Raw genomic sequence first — 21094 nt, 5'->3', positions numbered from 1 at the left:
TATCAAAAAGAAAATTTCGTGTTAAAATGGGATACCTAAGAGAAAATATGGTTTATTGGTGATCATTACAGATTTTGTGCAGCATAACATGACTGGGCTCACTTAAGGGGTAAATGCTTGTTTCTACATTGACCACAAATATGTAGGAGGCACACCAGCTAGTTTTGGTCCTTTGGTTCCTTTGGTTCAGACTTGATGAGATGGTGAGAACAAACAGAGTTAGCATAAATCAACGACATAAGTATTTGCAAACTAATTCTTTGGTTTCATTGGGTGTGAACTTGAGTCAAAACTGAAAGTGCTGAGACTGGGGTTTTTTTTTCACTCTCAAGATTTAGCAAGAGCTTTTGAAATTTGTTCCAGAAAACAATAGGAGTGAGGGGCATTTCTATCATAGCAATTACAAATGTTATCTTTTCTGGACAAGCTGATGTTTTGATTTTGTTTGGAGGGAGCTGCAATGAGTGAAGGCCTATGGTAGGAAGAATAACTAAAAATCATCAGCATATCTGCAATAGCTCAATCACAGTAACCATGAAATAACCTTGAGAGAAAAGCCAAATTTCCAGAGATGAACAATCTGTAGCACTCACAAAAAGGCCTGCTACACCCCAAGCTTAATCACAGCTGCTGGTAATAGCAAGAAGGACTGGGAGTGTTTGTGTCCACTAATGACTGTGGCTAGAAAAATTCATTGCAGTAGAGCTGAAAGGTATGTGGGGGGGCAAATAGCATGCAGTACATTTACATTGCATTTGTGTCCCTCTCATGCTCTTTTGTATTGGAAGGAGAAGAAGAGATGACAACTTTTGTTTTATGCCAAGACAAAAGTCTACATTGATACACATGTATTTGATTTGCTACCTACCAGTGAACCCAACGCTGCAAAGGGCTTATCACCCATTGGGCAGTATGTGTGGGAATCTGGGGTACTCAACTCATTGCATCTTCTGGGCCTCATATCGTTCAACTAAGTAATAGGTCTTTTATTACAGGCTAGTTATAGCAAACCTGGCAGTTTTAAAAGACATGACACTAAAAGCCCCATGACTTCGGTCACCTGAGAATTGCAATATATAATCACCATGAAATGCTCAGCCTGAAATGTCTGCTTATAATAAATGTGAATAGACAAAAAAGGAGAAGTTGTAGTTCCACACATTTATTAGACTTTATAGATGCAAGTGGTGAATTTTATGAATCATATCATCAGGACATTCCAGTTACTTCTGCTTGTCTGAAAACCTTATTAACAGTGTATAATGTTTTTCCTGTCACTTTTATTGTTTTAAGTAAGGCTGGATCATGATAAGGTCTTGTGTAAAAATGACCCCTTCTTATTCAACAGATTTGGTTCCCTGTTTAGCTCATCTATGTATTAATATTTATGTTTAAGTACGATGGGTTTGTAATAATCCATTTGCTCCACGCAACACAATTTGCCAAGGCAGTAAAAGTGAGCGAGCTGGATTGTACCCCTGCTCACACCTCATTAGCAGATTGTTTCTTGCACCCCAGTTCCTGGACGAGTGTCAGATGTAAGCAAATCCACCGAGGGCAATCAAAATGCACAGGTATTACTCAAGGCAGAAAAGGAAAACAATCTGCCTGCCCAGACCTCTGACATGAGCGTTTAGCCTTATGCAACCTGTATTACTGGAGCTGATGTACAGGGAGAAAAACAATCATATCAACCTTCAAGGCCCAGCAATGATTCTTCCAGGCCAATACTTAGTCAAAGATACAATTAGGTTCATATCCTATAAAATAAAATAATTATGTTTGGAATTACTGGGACAAAAGATATGGATACTGACAATGACACTTTTACCAGACACTTTGTATTGTGACTCTACATTAGTTCAGGATGATAATTTCTCAAGATAATTTTATTTATTTTTTTCTTGTCAAGTGTCCTGGTTTCAGCTGAGATAGAGTTAATTTTCTTTATAGTGGCTGGTATGGGGCTATGTTTTGGATTTGTGCTGAAAACAGTGTTGATAATACAGAGATGTTTCAGTTGTTGCTGCACTAGTCAAGGACTTTTCAGCTTCCCGTGCTCTGCCAGGTGCAGAAGAAGCTGGGAGGGGACACAGCCAGGACAGTTGATCCAAACTGACCAAGGAGCTATTCCATACCACATGACGTCATGCTCAGTATATAAAGCTGGGGAAGAAGAAGAAGGAAGGGGGGGACATTAGGAGTGATGGCGTTTGTCTTCCCATGTAACCACTACCCGTGATGGAGCCCTGCTTTCCTGGAGATGGCTGAACACCTGCCTGCCCATGGGAAGGAGTGAATGAATTCCTTGCTTTGCTTTGTTTGCATGCGCGGCTTTTGCTTTACCTATTAAACTGGTTTTATCTCAGCCCTCGAGTTTTCTTACTTTTGCTCTTCCGATTCTCTCCCCCATCCCACTGGGGGGGGAGTGAGCGAGCAGCTGCGTGGTGCTTAGTTGCCAGCTGGGGCTAAACCACGACAGTCCTTTTTGGCGCCCAACGTGGGGCTTGAAGGGTTTGAGATAATGACAGATTTGATTGGAATGTGCCAGATAGATAGAATTTATAGCTGTTATTGCTGTTTAGCTATTAGTCAGCAGGCTTCTGTGCTTGCCATAGGCTTGCTTGCCTTACTGTATGTTAGAGTCTAGGGCTCGTTAGTGGCTGCTTTTTGCTTTCACTGCTTGCCGTGCTGCTGTACTGCTGATCTTACTGTGCTGTGCCTGGGAACATTTTGATAACAGCAATGGCCATGCGCCTGGGCTGGCAGATGGCCAGGGCATCTCTGCTGTTTCTGTGCTGCTGTACTGGACAGGCTGGAACTCCAGTGTGAACTCGAGTCAAAGGGACTGTGACCTGTGGATGAATCCATGTGGGAGCAGGACACCCCGAAGCGTCTGTGCCCATGGATAAGCCCATGCCAGAGCAGGTATATCTTGAAACGTCTGTGGCCATGGTTATGTCTGTGCCACAGCAGGTATACCTCTGAAGGGATTGTGGCCCAAGGATAAGTCCACGCTGGATAAGGTGCACCTTGAAACATCTGTGGCTGTGGATGAAGTCCATGCTGCAGCAGGTATACCACATGACATCATGCTCATTATATAAAGCTGGGGAAGAAGAAGGAAGGGGGGGACATTTGGAGTGATGGCGTTTGTCTTCCCAAGTAACCACTACGCGTGATGGAGCCCTGCTTTCCTGGAGATGGCTGAACACCTGCCTGCCCATGGGAAGCAGTGAATGAATTCCTTGCTTTGCTTTGCTTGCGTGCGCGGCTTTTGCTTTACCTATTAAGCTGTTTTTATCTCAACCCTCGAGTTTTCTTACTTTTGCTCTTCTGATTCTCTCCCCCATCCCACCGGGGGGGAGTAAGCGAGGGGCTGCGTGGTGCTTAGTTGTCGGCTGGGGCTAAACCACGACATCAGGTTACTGGTTCAGAGCCTCAGCTGTGTGGATCACCACATCTCATTTCAAGTTGGCAACATAACTGATGTTTATATTCATCCATGGTGTAAGCCTATTGTGAATATGAATTTGGCCTGGTATGCTGCTGCAGTTTTTTCAGGAAATAGTTTAATATATACCTCAAAGGTTTCCTTCAGAAAGGCCCAATAATGCCAGACTGGGAGTCCACAAAATCTTATTAGAGGGCATTTTGGTGCTTTCCTTCCACAAGTAACCAACTAGTAAGCGACAAAGAAATGTTTTATGTATCATATATTTGTTTAATATAGCATTAAGAAAAAAAGACTAATTCATAACACTTTTGGCAGCCCTGGGGAAAAAAAAGGGAAAAAAAATGGAAAAAAAGTCAGAAATCAACTGGACAGAAGAATATAGATGCAACACTGCTTCATTTGTATGCAGAGAAAAAAAAGATTTTTGGTGTGATGGCTGGTCCCTCTGTCAAAAGATGAATGGATTTGATTATAATATGTAACAAAGTAGGTATAATTTTTATTAGTGTATTTTAAATTAGTAGACTTACAAGTTCATTTTAGTCTTCTTTTTTTTTAACAGAAGCTTTTACACAGTTCAAGAGCTTACACTGAATTCCTCCCAGATAAATTTCTTCCCTTGTGTTCCATTTAACTAAAGTGAGAGATTCTATTTTATGGTAAACTAACTAATTCAGAAATTTACTTAGCTATCTGTAAGTCCATAAATGAATGCAGCATTTTCTTTGCCCTATTTCTTATTAATCTATATGCCAGATGCATTGTCTCACTTCCAGTTCCATTGAAATGAGAAAGCGGATTACTTTTTTTTAATTCACATTTGCCATCAGTGCAGCAGTCCTGGAGCATTATAAGCCTATCTCTCCATTTAGTTTTTGTAGTCTGATTATTGCCCACTGTTTGGAAACAACTTCTGCAATATCCAGGGCTGCAAGATGGATCTCCATTCAAGTATTAACTAGCCTATCTCGGACCCAATTAGCATTTTGGACAAAATTAAATTGGCAACATTGAGTTTTGAATTTCATTTGAGAACAGCAGAAATAAAGTGACTTTTGCTGCTCAATACCAGGAAAATCTTATAAGGAAAGACTAGCTCTCTTTTTTTGTGTTGAGATAAAAGACTAACCCTTGGACTACAATGTTTGGAAACAGAGTTTTTTTAGTTATTAACAATAAGATGCATTGCCAATGGGTCTTGAAAGCCTGGCTCTGTTTGCAGCCAGTACTTCAGGATTCCTCCCAGGGCTGTTGTCCTGTACAGAGATCCCATTACTTTCTGGCACATCTGCAAGGCTAGAAATGGAGAATGGTCACATTTGCTGTTGCTGTTCAAATTACACTGGGATTTTTGAGTCTGATATTGAATTAGACACTGCTTTATCCTGGTATTTCTACTCACATTTCTCTTGTGTGCATTTACCTGCCCATACTCCCAATTTGACTTGCTCACCTCCTGCAAGGAAAGTAAATCTTCTGAAGCCTGGGAGCTCTTGTTAGTGCTCCAGAAATAAGGTTGTACTTTGCAGTTTGTAGTGTTGTACCCATAAAAGCAGAGGAGAGAAGGTAAACTTGAGAATTAGAAAGCTCAGGCTTTGCAGTAGAAATCTTACACCTGTGAAGGACTTGGTTACAGCTGCTCTGTGGTAACAGGTGAACAGATAGGAGCTTCCTTTGGCCATGTTTCAATTCAGATAGACATGAGCTAGCTGGGTACGTGATGCAGGGTATCTGAGATATTACGGGGCTGAGACCGTGCTGACTTGATTTTAGAAGGCTGTTTGTGTAATATCTGAATAACGACACAGAGTTTGACCTCTCCTTAAGAGGAGTTATAGGGCCCCCATTACAATTTGGGTTTAAGAATAAGGATTTTTAAAATAAATGACTACGTTTTTTTTAATGTGTGCATTTTAAAATGTTTTCTGGAGGTTTTGAAGTACTTCAGGTACAGAAAAAACTGGCAATTTTGGCTCCACTTGTGTCATTGTCCACTCAGCCCTACTAAGAAGGCTTTAACTTCAGGAATTTTTATCAAATTGAAGATTTCTGTGCTAGTTAGCACTGAAAACAAGAGTCGGAGAAAAAAAACCTGTAAGTAGTCAGGAAATTCACCTCCACCTCTTTCTACCGGAAACATCGCATTTTGTTGTGTTTTCTTTCTGCATGGTTGCTCTGCTTTCCGTTCTCCTTTTCCACTGCTATGCCAATAAGGTTGATACTGGAAACACACTTCAGGGATCCAAGTCTAGCCAAGGTCAATCCCGACTTAGCAACAGGAACTGGAGTTTGCATGGCTATTTATCATTGGGTTTTTGAAGCCAATGATGAAGTGGGGAGAGCTTCATTTCCACCAGTAAAACCACTACCACCACCACTAGAAATGACGGTGTGTGGGAAGAACACATTTTATGCTTTCTGGGTTTCTGTCTTTGTTGCGACAAAAGCAGAGGTGGCTGATGGCCTCAGGGCTGCCGTAGCCTTGAGGCAGGCGAGCTGGTGGCACGCATCCCCTCCTCCTGAAGCCCAGCCTCCTGCCTTTGCCTGTGTCGATGACCAGCTGTCAGCTGCTTCCCCGGCCAGGCTCCCAGCGACCACTTCACCAACTGGCTGTCGTTGCAAGGATATGCTCATTTCCACAGCAACCTGCTCCCCCATTGATGTCTGTGCAGGCAAGCATCAGACCAGAAAATTCCCTGTGCGAGCTGGATTTCTGTTTTCTCTTTCAATGTAATCACATGTGTTTCAAAGCAGGGATTTTTATTGGTTGCCAGCAACGTTTTCCTGTAAGGGACTGTGTCTCTGCCAAAGTCATATATGAGCGTGGCACAAATTACCATCCTGAGTAAAGTTGTGTATTGCATTACATAACCCCTTAAAAGAAATAAAAAAGAGCAACAGCTAAAGCAGCACTTATATTTATGAGCAGTATTTCATGGCATTAGTTCCATTTAGGCTTCTCTGACACAGATGCTTAATCTACTCTTTATTTTCAAGAATGCCATGCTAATGTCATCGCATAATTCTCATTTCAAATCTACCAGCACACCCTCCCCCAGCCCTTTGGCTAATCACTGTGTTAAAGACTTTATAATAAATCTTTCCTTTCAAGTGCTGTAATGAATTAGCTGAGCTTTTTTTTGTTATGTTTTGGTTGGGGTTTTTTTTTTGGAAGAGGTGGGCTACAACGGGACTGGCTGCTGTGTAAAGGCAGAGGGGAAGCCATCCTGCGCGTTACAGTAGCTGGTGTATCTGCTCCAAAGGAAGAAAGCAGGAAATAGAAAGGAAGAAAGCAGAAAGCAGAAAGCGTCCAAGCTGATTTGGGTGTTCACGAGCTTCAGTGCAGTGGCTGGGCATACCATTAAGCTCTTCTCTTTCTCTCCAAGCGTGCATCCTTTTGCCTCCCTAGGTGTCAGTCAGCTGAAGCACCCTATTTTGGGGCACGTCAGTAGCTGAAGGCTCTCGTGAGTTTCCATATTCCAGTTTAATGTCAGTAGGAGGGAACTAAAGCTTTGCCATAGAAATAGCCATTGTTGCTTTTCCAGACATCTAGCTTTTCCAGGATGCTCTTCATTTGGTCACTGAGGTCAGTGGGGTGGTTAACGAAGAAAGATGCTTTTCAGTATATTTAAATATCACTCCCTTTTTTTCCCCTCCACACTTAGGAGTTTTTTGAGTAAAATGTGTAAAAAGACATCTGTATTTTGGATCTTCACCTATAAGTTTTTATTAGTATTTACATGTTACTGCTAAAAGTTTGCTTGTACTCCTTTCAATATTTGAAATATTTGCAGTGGTTTTAGTGCTGATGTCAAAGATTAAATTAATTAAATATAGAAAATTAATTTCAAAACATCTGAAATGCTTTTACTGATAATACACAGCACAACAGGCTGGCATCCTACATGTAATCAGCAAGGAAAAAACCACTAATGCTATCAATCCAGGCAGGCATTCATATTTTTATACTTAATGAAAAATGTTTGCCTTTTATTTATATTTGGGGCTGCTGATTATGATTATAACTTCATGGAAAATGAAAGACATCTTCTCCTTTATTCAGATCAAATGTACTGCTGCCTATTTAACACTCAGAATCATTCCATGACAATTTTCATGACAATATCTGAGTGTTAGTAGATATGGTGAGGAGTATTGTTTATCTGACTGCGGTTTTGCTCATTCTTTCCCCACTACCTTGTGTAGCAATTGACATTCTTTTGTAGCACTTCAGCTGAGCTCTCTGCATGCTGTACAACTATTAATACCCACTGCAGAAAGGAGTGAAAACACAGGGCCCAGAGTTTCTCTCAAAACGAAAATATCGTTGCTTCTTCAATATAGGGACAGCTGATAGAACTTTTATTAAAACGACTGTGTTGATAAACCTCAGTTTTGTGTATACACTATCTTATAAGTAGAAAAGCTGGCATATTTCCAATTTGCAATAGGCAGGGAAGACACAGACCAGACAAATAAAAGCTCCATACATCATTTAGTTCCCAAAGTACAAGGTCACGGTGATAAACCATTACAATAGACGACGGCTAGCCTAGCCTCCACACAGCACTTCATTGCTTCTGCAGTGAAGGGTTCATCTGATTTCATTAGTGTCTTGCTCAGGATTTCCTGTTGTGCAGCAGAGAGAAGAGTTGGCTTTTCTTTGTGTGTGTGTCTGTGTGTGGATCTGTGTGTTCTTTATTCCTAGTGATGCTCATCACTAATACCTCAGCGTCCTGCAGTAATGCTTTACATGTCCTCACTCCTAAGGCACCTAGCAAGTCAGGGAACAGCATACAGTGATGCAGAGCACTTCCACATCAGCTCCAGGAGTTAAATTCCCAAGCAAATGTTGTACACCTAAATCTATATATTGGAGGACTGGATTCCTGAGGAGGAGGCTGATGAAAAATGACATGACATACAAGGCAAGGGTGTTCTATGCGTAGGCTGTTGCTAGTAAAATAGCAGCATATGTCTGAAAATCCATGTCTTACTGATCTTGGGAGTCCAGCATCCCTGATTTAAGTGTATATTTGAGTCAGAGCCACAACCTGAAACTGCTTCCTACTTCTACAAGTTCAAATGCCGCCTCTAGAGCAGAATCCAGGACCAGCCCACCCCTCGTCCCTTGGCACAGACCTTTTACAACTGGGCGCTGACTAATCCTGTCCCATGCTCACTCTTTCTTTTGGGGCCAGAGAATCTTGCATCTTTCCTGCACCAGGGTGGGGAGCAACTTCTGTAGAAAGGGGTAGGGGAAACTTAATGTATATGCCATTAGTTGGGGTGCTCTCCTGGATGACAACACTTCACATGCCTCCCAGGCTGAGAGCTGCATCTATCACCTCATGGTCAAATGATCTAATTGCTAGACTTAGTCTCAAAGAGGGGTCAGAGATCACCATTAGCTCTGAGTATAGGTGGAGATGGCTGCTGAGCTTTCTGCTCGATCATTGCTCGTGGCAAGTGTTAAAGACACACCATGTGCTCCTCATTGCTCTGGCTCTTGAGGTCACTGCTGTGTAGGATAACTCAGCCAACGCTGTTCATATGTGTCAAACACCTTTACATACCAAAGTCACTTCATGAAGGAAAATTTACATCCTTAGCTAAAATTTTAGATGTTGGGTCTTTTCTAAATGATTGATTGTCAGCTCCCACCAGGCTCCTTTACATGCCTAGTTGCCTCTAGGCAGCAGCCTGCAGGCCAAGTCAAGCCCTGAGCACTTGCCAGCTTTCACTGACATGCTCACCTGCACCTCAGGCGAGGAGGACAAAGTACTGGGAGATCTGTCAGGTCCTCACAGCAGAATGCACACTGGTGCTGCGGGAGATACAGAGTGAAACAGCGTGAAATGACTCTGTCATCTTTTATAGTAACAGAGTGCTCTTCTTTTTGTATTATCTGCATTGTTCACTACTCTAGGCCCTGCACTGAGAAAACACTTGAAACCCAAAATGCACGTCGAGAGCAGCTGGAAGAAGCGGGTGAGTGTGAGGGGTGCAAGTGCGCACGTGCACAGCCGCAGGGCACCGTCCTGCACAGAAACAAGGCTGTGCTCGCGCTTCCCGTCTCACCCTGCTGCGCTTTCCTCGTGGGGCTGCTGAGGAGACCCTTTGCTCGTGCTCAGCGCTGACAAGGCAGGGGGTGGCATGAGGTCACCCTCATTTTCCGGAGAGTGGAAGTCTTAGCTAAGGCGCCCGCTGTTTCTTTGCTCTCCGGGCAGGGATGGCACCTGCAATCCTCCTGCCCTGCCTTCTCCCTGGCCCACAGCCCTCTTGGAGAGGGGCTGTGGCTGGGCTGAGGCCCCAGCCTGGAGGCCGATGAGCACTGGAGGTAATTTCATCCAGTGATACTGCAGCTGCACATGGTTTATGTTTTGCAAAGTTAGTTATTGTCAGTCACACTCCGTTTGTAACCTAGACTGCCAGACTCATCTCTCTAGGAACAGGATTCCTTCTGGAAACAGGCCATTGCAAACATACCCACACGTCTGTGAAAGGCACACCATTTCCTTCCTTTGGAAAGCTGCATTTTATCACTAAAACGGGGGTGTGTGTTGTGATCCTGATGTCCTTGCAGGCAAGGCAGAGCTGAAAAACTTTAAGCTGAAAAGCTTAGATAAAAGGACACCATTGCTGATGTGTTGTCAAACATGACAATCAGATCACAGTATCATTTGCTATCTCCCAAAACAAAATTGAATGACTCTTATTGAAATTGAAAAAAAAAAATGACCTAGTAATAAAAACAGCAGTCCAAGTAAAGCTAGATAGGCACAAGTGATAATTATTACTAACAGCTTCTAGGTGTCTGAGGAAACATTGTGCCTCCCAAGCAGTCAATAAACTAAGTCTCTTTCAAACTAACACTAGCAATTAATAAAACAGCTTTTTTGTTTTTCGAATAAGAGCTATTCCAAAGGATATAATGCAAACTGCATGGGAAGATTTTAATTAATATCCCTAAACACTATCTTCTCAGAGAGACAACAGAAAACCAGGCATCTATATTAATTAATTGGGCAAAAATATCTGCTTAGTTAAATGCATGTAATTAAAAGTAATGCCTTGAGGCCCGCTTTTAAAATCCTTTTACTGCTTTAAAAAAATTATCTGGGACAAGTTTTCCACTGAAGAGTCCAGTAGTTTGTTTGACCAAAATGTCTAAACAAAAAGTTTACAAGAGATTCAGAATTTAGCTTGCTAACTTCTGTGGACAGAATTCAGTCAATAACAGAAAAAATGTACCTTCAGATAGTTGTATTAACCAGAATCCACATAAGGAAGAAAAATCAAGTGGAGCTTTCTTCAGATTGAGCCTTATTTTGAGTGACACTGAAAGTGGTCTTTTTGGGATGTAATTCAGAGCTTAGAGGAGTGCAAGAAAGCAAAGTAGTGAGAAAGCAGTGTTAGATCAGAGGTGGAGAAGAACCAAAGGCAAGAATAAAAAAGTAAGGCAGGAGATAGGTATTGAAAAATCTTGCAAGAGACAGAGAATTGCATTGAAAAGTGTGAAACGTACTGAGAAAGACCCTGGAGCCAGCACAAGACCTGCTGAAATGAACTGTGCACAGGGGATCACCTACTCTAGTTGGGAGACAACTGTGTCAGGAGATGAGACTCTCTTCCTATCAGAAAGATGCTTTATTCCACTTGGCATCCTCAACCGTTGTCATCTCCATAAAAAATTAAAAAGTCAAGAAACTCTCCTAAGATTTGACAATAAACTGATAGTTAAAGGCCAGCATTAGGATTATGATATTGTCTAAATCAAGTTGAATCAGCCCACAGACTTGAATATTTTATCAGTGCTCCAGCCACAAAGATACTGGCTGCTCTGGATAAAATTAATCTCATCTGTCCCTTTCAGCTTTATGCAAGCTGCAACCTGCTTTGTCATATTTGGCTTCTGGGAAAGCACTACTGGCACACTGTTCCATCTCAAAGTGCTGCCTGTGGTTCAAGCTTTTTTCCCTAAGGAGTGACATAAACCCTCCATGAGGTGAAATACAGACTCCTGCAGATTTAGACAGAAGCTAGTGGTTCTGGTGACATTTCTGATTTTTAAATGATGGAGCTGGACAGGAAGGAAGACCTCATGCGTTCTTACTCGGTGCCACTGGCACATGGTACTGATGCTCTCAAGGCTGTATATAAGGTTTCTTGCCCTGCCTCTAGAACATCTGGGAACACTGACACTCCTTCCCTCTCCTCCTGCATTTTTCCCTTCTCCTCCTCCTACTCCAAAAAAACCCAACCCCCAAAAAACAACACCCAAACCCAACTTACCATTACATTCATAAAGAAAAGTAGTAGCAGGTGTCAGTTCCTGAAGTATCTGCCTAAAAAGTGAGAATTAGAGTGATTGCTACATTATTGCTCAGTAGCATTTAATTCTGGAGTTTTTTAGGCTTCAAGCTTCAAGTATTTCTCTGCAAAAAGGTGCACATGTATAAGTATTCCAATGATCTTACTCTGGACAACAGTGCTTGCTGCTATTCCTTCTCCTCACTGGAAGCAAAAAATTCCCTGAGAGCAAAAATGTTGATCCGAGCTGAATTTGTGCTCTCTTCCAGTTCTTCTCCTAATGGCTAATACTGTGGCTGTAGGCACTGTGATTTTGCGCAGCTGAGGTACCTTCTAGGTGGATGCTAAATCTTGTATTTATACAAAACTTCATTGCTGGTGTCAGAAAATAATAACATAGCCATTGCTTCAGCCACTGTATGCACTCCAAGTGAAATTTTCTGTTGATGGTCTGTGAGCTGGAACATGAACAAACATGTACTCTGCATGCTCTAGTCACCCACCTACTATGTGAAATACTGCCAGCTCATGACAACTGCTTGCAGAGTCTTGTTTAGAGATTCTCTACAAATAAAAAAGATGGATGTTGTAATTTACAAATTCTTTTGCTTGTCCAAGAGGTGCCTTAATAGAATATAGAAATATTCTCATGTTTTCCTTAGAAGCCTTATTACTCCTCTGCAAAGAAAATCTCTTCCCTCCTCACTGGCAAACTGGCTCACCACTTCCTTTTCCATTGCTGTCCACATTTGGATGGCAAACTAGTGATTCAACTATTCAGCTGGCTCAGATACTTGTGTAGTGAGTTTTATGGTTTGAACTCTGTTGACCAAGGAAAAATGGTGAAGTTTGCAAAGTCAAATATTCTGTTCAGCTTGTGAAAATTTAATTTGGCTTCCACAATTTTTCAAAATACAGTGATGTATTAAGTTTTTCCCCAGAATTCCATCACACACATTATTTGTAGAAAATTAACATGATCTGAAGCCAAATTATAATGGTGCAATGAAGGACATTGTTACTTACAAGACATCTATGTCATTTGCAGCAGAAGGTGTTGAGAATGAGGAAGGGAGGAATTATAAGAAAAGGAAGAATAGTTTCACATTGGTCTTCTCTGGAAAATTGCCTCCCTTCACAGGAATGCTCAGAACACAAATAACTCAAGGTGTATGTATTCCTCAAGTATAACAATGATGGGTAAGGAAGAAAAGTCCATGGGAAAAAAAAAAAAAAAAAGCCCTCCGAGCAGGGTTTGGACAGCTTGTAACAAAATGCAACAAAATTTGAGCAGGGAGGAGAAAAATATGGAATAGCCGCTTCTTACAAACAACCCATATTCTCTACGTCCAATGCGTCATAGGGTGCACTGAGAAACATAGCAGGCAATTAAGTAAGACCGCATCATTATATGTATGCACATGGGAATGAAATTACAATTCCACTTCTTCTGCAGTTCCAGAATTTCTTAATGTCTGAATACAATTTTGCAAATGTAAGGGTCTTTTTTCAACAATCTCTGTGTGTGATACATGTATCTGATTTATTGTTTCATCTTACTGAGATTTAAAGAGCTATTTAGTAATGTGCTTTGAATCCTTGTAGTTCAAATTTTCCTTTTTTTCTGTGAAACAGGATGAGCTGAAGCATAGCACTGAGAGTGTTAGGTGTTATGCAGCGTTTAACACTGAAATGGAAAATAATAAGAAATGATAATTTTGGGAGATCTTGCAATCATTACATGCATTAGATGATACACAAATTTACAGGAAAGTTTAAGAGTTAAAATAACTGTTAGAATAAATGACTCGCTAAGTAAGCATTTAAACAAATGAAATATTCTGAAGTACTTTCAAATGAAAGACCAGTGGGAATGCTAGTGAAGCCACTGTTTCAGAGACCTGGATGGAAATTTCTTCATGAATTATTGAATAACATTTCAGCTGGATCTCTGAGAGGAGGTTACATGACACTTTTTCGGTCTGGATCAATTAACCTGGTGCTTTATAAAATGATAAGAATAGGATTCTCAGTTAATTTCCATATTTCATCACACCTATAGATTGATATTTGTATAATTTTTAATGTGGCAATTTTAATTATTAAAAAATTAGAAAACCAGATGGAATTACAAAACAGCAACAGATTACTTAATTAACTTTTGCCTACTGGGATAAATAGAACATACCACAGAATATATCAAAGCAGACACCAATGAGACACTATACATCCATTAGTATGCAGGAGGTTTTCTCTTCAGATATCAGTTCTTATCAGACATAAGCATATGCCTATCAGTCTTATTAAATAAACCCAGCAACTCATGTTATAATCCATAACATATAACATCATGGCAAAAATCAAAAGTATACTGTGATGCCCCCCTTAGACCAGTGAAATCTGCCACCAAATTATGAGAAATGGACAAAGAGTGAAAAAATAATTGCTATTATTTTACGAAGGAGTATGAAACTTAAGTTAGTTTGCACATACTAATAAACATCCTTCAGCTGTGCAAGAGGGCCTTAAAACAACAGTAATCAAAATACAGGATTTTAAAATTGTTGTCGTGTTTGTCTAATCATGTTACAAACATTCTGTCCAGCTCCATTGCATGACATGTATTACATACACGGGTAAAAACATGAAAAGCTTGAGTGAATCAGCCAAAGTGCAGACCTGTAAACCCATAATAATTTAAATCTTCTCCACTTATATGAAATATCGCTTGAACTTATTGCAGTACTGTGTAGATTTTTGTAAATTTCTTAGTATAATTTGCCAAGATGTGCTCTGAAATAAAAATTATTTCAAACAAGATTCCAGCATGCTTCAAATGGAAGCTCTACAATTGCTTCTTTTGGCCAAAAAACCCTAGCTGATGACTTTCAAGACTCCTAGAAAAACTAATGATAAGTATTGCACACCAAATACATGTCTAAATGATGTGCACTGATACCTTTTTATTTAATAAAAATGAGTGTCACCAGACATATATGTGCATACATTTGGTTATTGCTATCGGAATTAACAGCCTGCAATTTAATCCCAGCCTATTAGAAACAGGGCTCAGCAGACCCACACAAATTGAAATGAATACTTGCCACAGGCTTTTCACCAGGCTTCAAGACAATATGTTTGTTAGTACCTTCAGATTAATACCAGTTAGGTTTTGAACAGTTTCAATCTCACGCTAGATGATTTAAAACAGATGAAAATAAAAGTGTGTTACACAAAATGAAAGAATACAGAAAATACAGTATTGTATTATTTACTGAACAAAATAACAAGTAAAAATCATGTTTGGTTTTTTTTAAAACAGCATTAAGTAATCAAATTTAGACCATACAAGCATCAAGAAGAAATGTAAATAACTGTATTATTAAGGTGGTATCTACAACTTTTTTTAACTGCTTGAGATCCGAAACTGCAAATGTTGCACACCTCACTTTAAAATGATTCAAGTGCCTTGTACAGTATGTAAAAAATTTGATAGTCAATGACTATGATGAAATGTACATACAATACCTGAATTTAATATTTTAATAGCTCAGGCCCAGATCATCAAAATATTTAGGTTCCCACTCCTCATGGAAGATCTGGGTCTCAGTGTATATTAACCCCTTCCATGAAAGGAGTAACTGTTTTTGGTGGTGTGAATTTATAGTCTTGTCTTTCCCTATACAGGGAGGGAAAGGGTCGGTATTAAAGAAAGAGTGGTTCCAATAGGCAGAAAGGTTATGGCACTGCAACTACATGAACCACCTTCCCTACACAACATAAAAATATTCTAATATTAAGGATTATTTTACAACTCAGTGGAAATATGCAGTAATGCAATCCATTGTCTTTGTCTGGATGACAAAAATGCAGTCTTAACAGTCACAAGAGCCCGCCTTGTGTTAGCTATAAAAAAAAATATATTTATATATATATTTATGCAACTACTATGTGCATTAAACAAAATCACTGTATGAATCAGCAGGGTTCAATAACACTTGTATCTGAATCTCTGGAAGGGGTGCATTGAAGTCTGTGGTGCTTCTCAGTAAGGACTCACAATGAAATGACAAAGGATAGAAACCCATTTGTTTAAATTCTTATTTTTCATACCACATCATTGCCTAAGAAATGCTCGATAAGATCTCTGGCAGCTAAAAGGGTCTGTTGCCATTACTTCAGCCTACTGCTCAGAAATGAAAGATATCCCTTGAAAAAAACTGATAATTAATTTTTAGTGAACATTGAAAGTGAAAATCAGCCCAATTTCATTGTGAACTCCCATGAAATAAAATAATGTCACCATTGTGAAAAATTTTTGTTGTCTTCATTTCTTACCAATTTTTATATCATGAGTTGTTTAGAAGGATAGTAATCAGCAATGTACAAGAAACATTGTACTACTCCTGGAAAGCATATACATTGTGACTCACTCAGTTAGGTGAGTAGGTTAATTTAAAATTGAAAAGTGAGTGTATTTCACATCCACTTATAGAAGTACTGGAAAATGCCTTTTTTTTTTCCTTACCTGCATTGAGATACTTTTCTCAATCACCTGTGAACACTGATCAGTGCTCAGTCTTTGAGATACCAGAGAAGAACACTTGAACCAAAGGGCAATACCCTTGTGCACCAAAGCTTTATTATATTTTTGATTACTGTGCATCCCCATACCTAAAGCCAATGACATGGCACTTGTGCCATAGTTCTGATACCATAGGTGTCCACTGACAAGTGTTCTGCATGAACCATCGTGTCTCAGTCCACTAACAAAAACTACTGTGCAGTGGTAATCTGGTATCTTAGATAGTTATTCTTCTTGGACAAAGCTTATCCAAAATCTTCTTTCTATCAGGCTACAGCAGCTTAGGGCTCCTTTTCTTTAAAGAGAGGCAAAGTAAATGTCTTACACCTGTAGGCCAGTACTGGTGTTCTGTCCTAGAAATTTTAGCACTGCTCTGATACAATGAACCCTTCTTTTTCTCCAACTGGTTCCACTTCAGCATAGGCAGGATGTCCAGATCCTCTTCTGAATTTCATTGCTGGCCATCTGCTTGGACGTCGCTGTAACAGCAACAACAAGAAAATAAACTTTCAGAGTATGAAGGGTACAACAATAAGTTAAAAATAAAAAACTTTAACAATGCTCTGTAATTTTGATCTCTCTCATGCTAAAACTCACTCCATGTAGTTGTTACAGGAGCACAAAAGCACAGTTCAGCAGCAAAAGCCAGAGGAATTAATCACTCTTTCTAAATTTGTGGGTGATGGCTGTTCTCAAAGACCTAAATAATTGCTACTAGTCCTAGCAATGAAGATGATGAAATAGCTCCTGTCTGAAACTGTTGATCAGTGCATCTGTGAATTTTCTTTTATAAAGACCTGCTGATCCACCACCCCCTGAAGGATCTGTCCACTGCTCTTCCTTCCTAGTTTTGCATAGGAGTTTGCTAGCATACTCTACTCCAATGGAAAATGTATAGCAGAGACCACAGAAACTGTACTTTAAAAAATTATTTAGACCAAAATTCTGGCATGCTTATGCAGGACTTCCAAAATAATGACTTTCTATTTCAAGTGCCATAATTTCTACTTGAGTAGTTTACTTTGATGATTCAAATAGAAGCAACCTTTTCATTTGAACTCTTATGACCTTGGTTTAAGAGGTCCTAACCAATTTTTATTAGGATCTTTGGTGCCTGCTTTAAAAACAGCTAACAAATAGAGAAAAGAAATAGATCTTTTCTAGGGCAGATAAAACAATTCCTGTATGATTGTGATGCCTCTGGGAAGGAAAAGTACTTTAAAAATCCTGTATTTTCAAACTAATTAATGTCTGGGAAGGCTCAGACTTCGGGTGATCAAGCAGAGATTCTGTTAAAAGGAATAGTTTTCAGGAAAGTAGGGAAACTCTTAAAGTCAGTTAGCAGAAAAAGCTCTCCTAAAATGATTATTCCCTGTTTAAAATTTTATCTGCCAAATATGCTGATATGTATTTCTTTTTCTTTACTGACAACAGTTACACCCTGCTTGGAAGGAGGGCTGGAAGATATAGCAACCTATATAGAAACATTGCAGGAAAATGAGAGGAGAAACAGTGAAGTTACAGCCTATATTTTCACTGACTGTTCAAAATCTAAACAATTTTACTTTATGATCTTTCTTCTGAAAATAAACATTGCATTTGATTTTCTGTCCCCATAATACCCCTTTTTGATTGCCTTCTGATCACTAATGATACTTCATGCTGCTGAGAGGCCGTGTTGGGGACCACAGAACAACCACAGCCATGACATTATGCTGGGGCTCGTGGTGCTGTTGGGCAGCAGCCACTAAAGAAATCTTGGGGTACCACTGAATCTTGTTACCTACAAATCACACAGCTGTCTGCAGGTACAGCACAAAGTCTTCCTCAGTGATCACTGTGAGGAAGATACAATATAAAAGCAACTGATTTCTTTTTCTGCCATTGCAGGACCAGGTTACTTTTGAGGCATCCAGAGTTAAATTCTTTTTGGCAGATAATTTAAAATCCCAGGCCTTTCAGTGCAACACCTTCCTACAAAGTAGGAAGGCAGAACACTGTCCTCATTAATGGATCTCTTTTCCTAATAAGAAAACTTATTTGGAGACTTTGGAGACTTTTTTCTACCTAAGCTCGATTCAACGTGGTTTCAAAATTAAGAAGGACAGTTTGGTTACTGCTAAAGAAAAAGGGTCATATTCTGTTCTCAGACTCACTAAAGTAAATCAAGAATAATTCAATTAAATGTAAAGGACTTATTCCAGATTTATACTGGTATAAATGAGAAAAGAATTTGACCAAGACGTCTCTAATGAAAAGAGAAAATGAAAAACCATTGGAAAACTAGTAGGAAAAAATAATTGGAAACAGTCTCAAATGGCAACATATAAGGATGAGCTGAGTTTTAATCTATTAAGTTGTTCCCGAATTTCAGTTTAAGATGTACCCATGATTAGTTACTACTTCCTTGCTCTGTTGCTGTTAGAAACTAAATCTACCATTTTGGGCTACTCTTTTTAATTGGCCCTTTCCAGATGATGAAATACAGAACACATGCATATCAGTTCTGATGATACAATGCGATACAACCTAAACATCAGCTGTTGTTCCAGAAATAAACCAACAGATTTGAAGGTTATCTCCAAATAGTACAATTGCAGGTTTCTGTGGTTTCTCTTCATGCCTGAGGTGAGATTTTCCATTCCTAGTGACAGTCTGTTTAATTTCAACTTCTTTGTGTGTATGTGGGTAACGTAAGTGGTTGCCAGTCTTAAAAGAGAGCACTGACAAGCTATCAATTCATTGACTTGTATATTGACCCCCCAAAAACTGTAGAGACATTACAGTTTTAATTTATAAAACCAGAAGTAACTTAATTGATATCGGGAGATACAAAGCTCCTCGAGTTACTGAAGCAGCTCAGGAAATGCCTAACGCATACTTTCCCTTTATTCTCTGCGAAGCAGAGTAATAAGAAGATACGAAAAACCTAACATGCCCCCCACCTCCAACTCACAAAAAACCCCAAACAAAACAAAACAAAACAGGGAGAAAGCAAGCCTGGTATTTTAACTAATTCCTTAGTTTTGTCATCCAATTTAACAGGAAAAAATGTGCTTCTTCCTCTGGAATTAGAACTCTTAGAGGAAATCCTCTAAGCTGTGGCTGGAGAGTTGTAACTCCTGCTTCCTTTCAGTGTATTACAAGTCAGGAAAGCAGAAATAGGATTTTTCTCACAGGGCTGAAGCTTCCTTGGGTTCATTATTGTAAGCAAATAAGGATGAGGGAAAAGCACTTGTGACCTTACATGACCAGGATGTCGAAGATACATGTCAGGATGCAGAAGAATAATTCATGATACACATTAAAAAAAAAGTTATTTCCTATTGAAGATCAATAAGATAACATGAAAGAAACTAGCAGTTGGATAATCCATGGAAAATGAGATCTACCTTTCATGTTTCTTACGTTATACCTTTCTACGGCACTGTTGGTGGCTGTGCAGTATATTAGACTTCCTACAGCAATGCTAAGGCTAGAATAAGTGTCTTTACGTAAATCTTGCAGTAGAGGCAGAATGGATACTATTTGTCTTACTTCTGAGAAAAAAAAGGACAGGATTCCACCTATGAATCCTAAAGGGTGGAGATTGGAGCATCTTCTCACTGTTGTTGCACAGAAAAGTCTCCAAGCGGATTCTCGTGGTTCACCAGTTTCTTCTTTTGACATCTTTCAACATGAGGGAATTTTGAGCCTTATAGTGCCTCTTTTATCCATCAAAATGGTATGATCTCATTAAGACATGATTAAAAAAAAAAGGTTTGATACACATCTGAGTGTACTTAATTGACTATTGTCTAAACAAAACTCAGTTGGTATGATCTGAACATCATTTCCAGGGCTAGTCTATGACTTTTTTTTTGAGATTGCTAGCTTTAGACCATCTTATTTCCTGCTGAACAGTAACTTTTTTAAGCAAAAGAGAAAGAAGTGGCTCAAATTGAAAACTACAAGAGAGTATCAGGTCAGTGCTTTCTGTATGTGTTTGACTGTATTGGTGGAATTTTACACAGAAATTTCTAGTAAACTTGATCATATTGAAAGGGAGGAAAGGGAAAAGGACCCATCAGTTTTTATGTTACAGGCCTCTGTTAACTGTCCAGAGATAATTTAAAGTGAAGCCATTTACTTGCTACTGTCAGCAAGGCTCCTACCTATTATAAGCCACCAGATCACCAATGATGCAACTATAAAAGAAGAATGGAACAATCTGCTACAATTTAGTAAAGAGATAAAATTCAGTAAGAATTATGTATTTCTACACTGGCTTACACACTAGAAACCAATCAGTGCCTCAAATTAATGTTATCTTGAAAACAAAGGAAGCGATCAATTCAGACTTCCAGTGAAGAAGCTGGTTCAAAATCAATTAAAGATTTTTTAAGGGATTTTAAAAATATTTGAAAAGAATTAACTGAGTACACATAAACAAGAAATGAAATCTATTTTGTACATGCAATAGGATAATGAATTGTAAGGGATAAGCAATATACAAGATCAATTACAGGAGGACAGACAGTTGTATAAAGTTGTACTGAGATACTGGTATTTAAAGACCGATGCCCTGCTCCTGAGAGATTCTGGTGCTGACATTATGCACTATCTCTAAAATTTATGCCAGTTAACACTTTTCACCTGAGATGGTAATTCATTAAAAGCAATTGTAATAATGTATATTTTGTTAGCTGCAGTAATTCTAAGCTTTTGTGTTTCCTTCTATACATCTGCATGAAGACAAG

At 39.4% G+C, this 21094-nt stretch overlaps 1 protein-coding gene across 1 annotated transcript in view; it reads right to left on the bottom strand.

Moving 5' to 3' along the window:
• Nucleotides 1-13869: 13869 nt before the first annotated feature.
• Nucleotides 13870-21094, bottom strand: part of PLXDC2 (plexin domain containing 2) — a 283218-nt gene continuing 275993 nt past the window's right edge. The window contains exon 14 of the mRNA XM_072854412.1: nt 13870-16834. Coding sequence (XP_072710513.1) covers nt 16718-16834 — 117 coding nt within the window. The 3' untranslated portion in view covers nt 13870-16717. The remainder of the gene's footprint in view (nt 16835-21094) is intronic.

Source organism: Ciconia boyciana, chromosome 2 (assembly GCF_034638445.1).
Source record: "Ciconia boyciana chromosome 2, ASM3463844v1, whole genome shotgun sequence".
Lineage (NCBI taxonomy): Eukaryota > Metazoa > Chordata > Aves > Ciconiiformes > Ciconiidae > Ciconia > Ciconia boyciana.
This window is presented reverse-complemented; position numbering and strand designations above follow the sequence as displayed.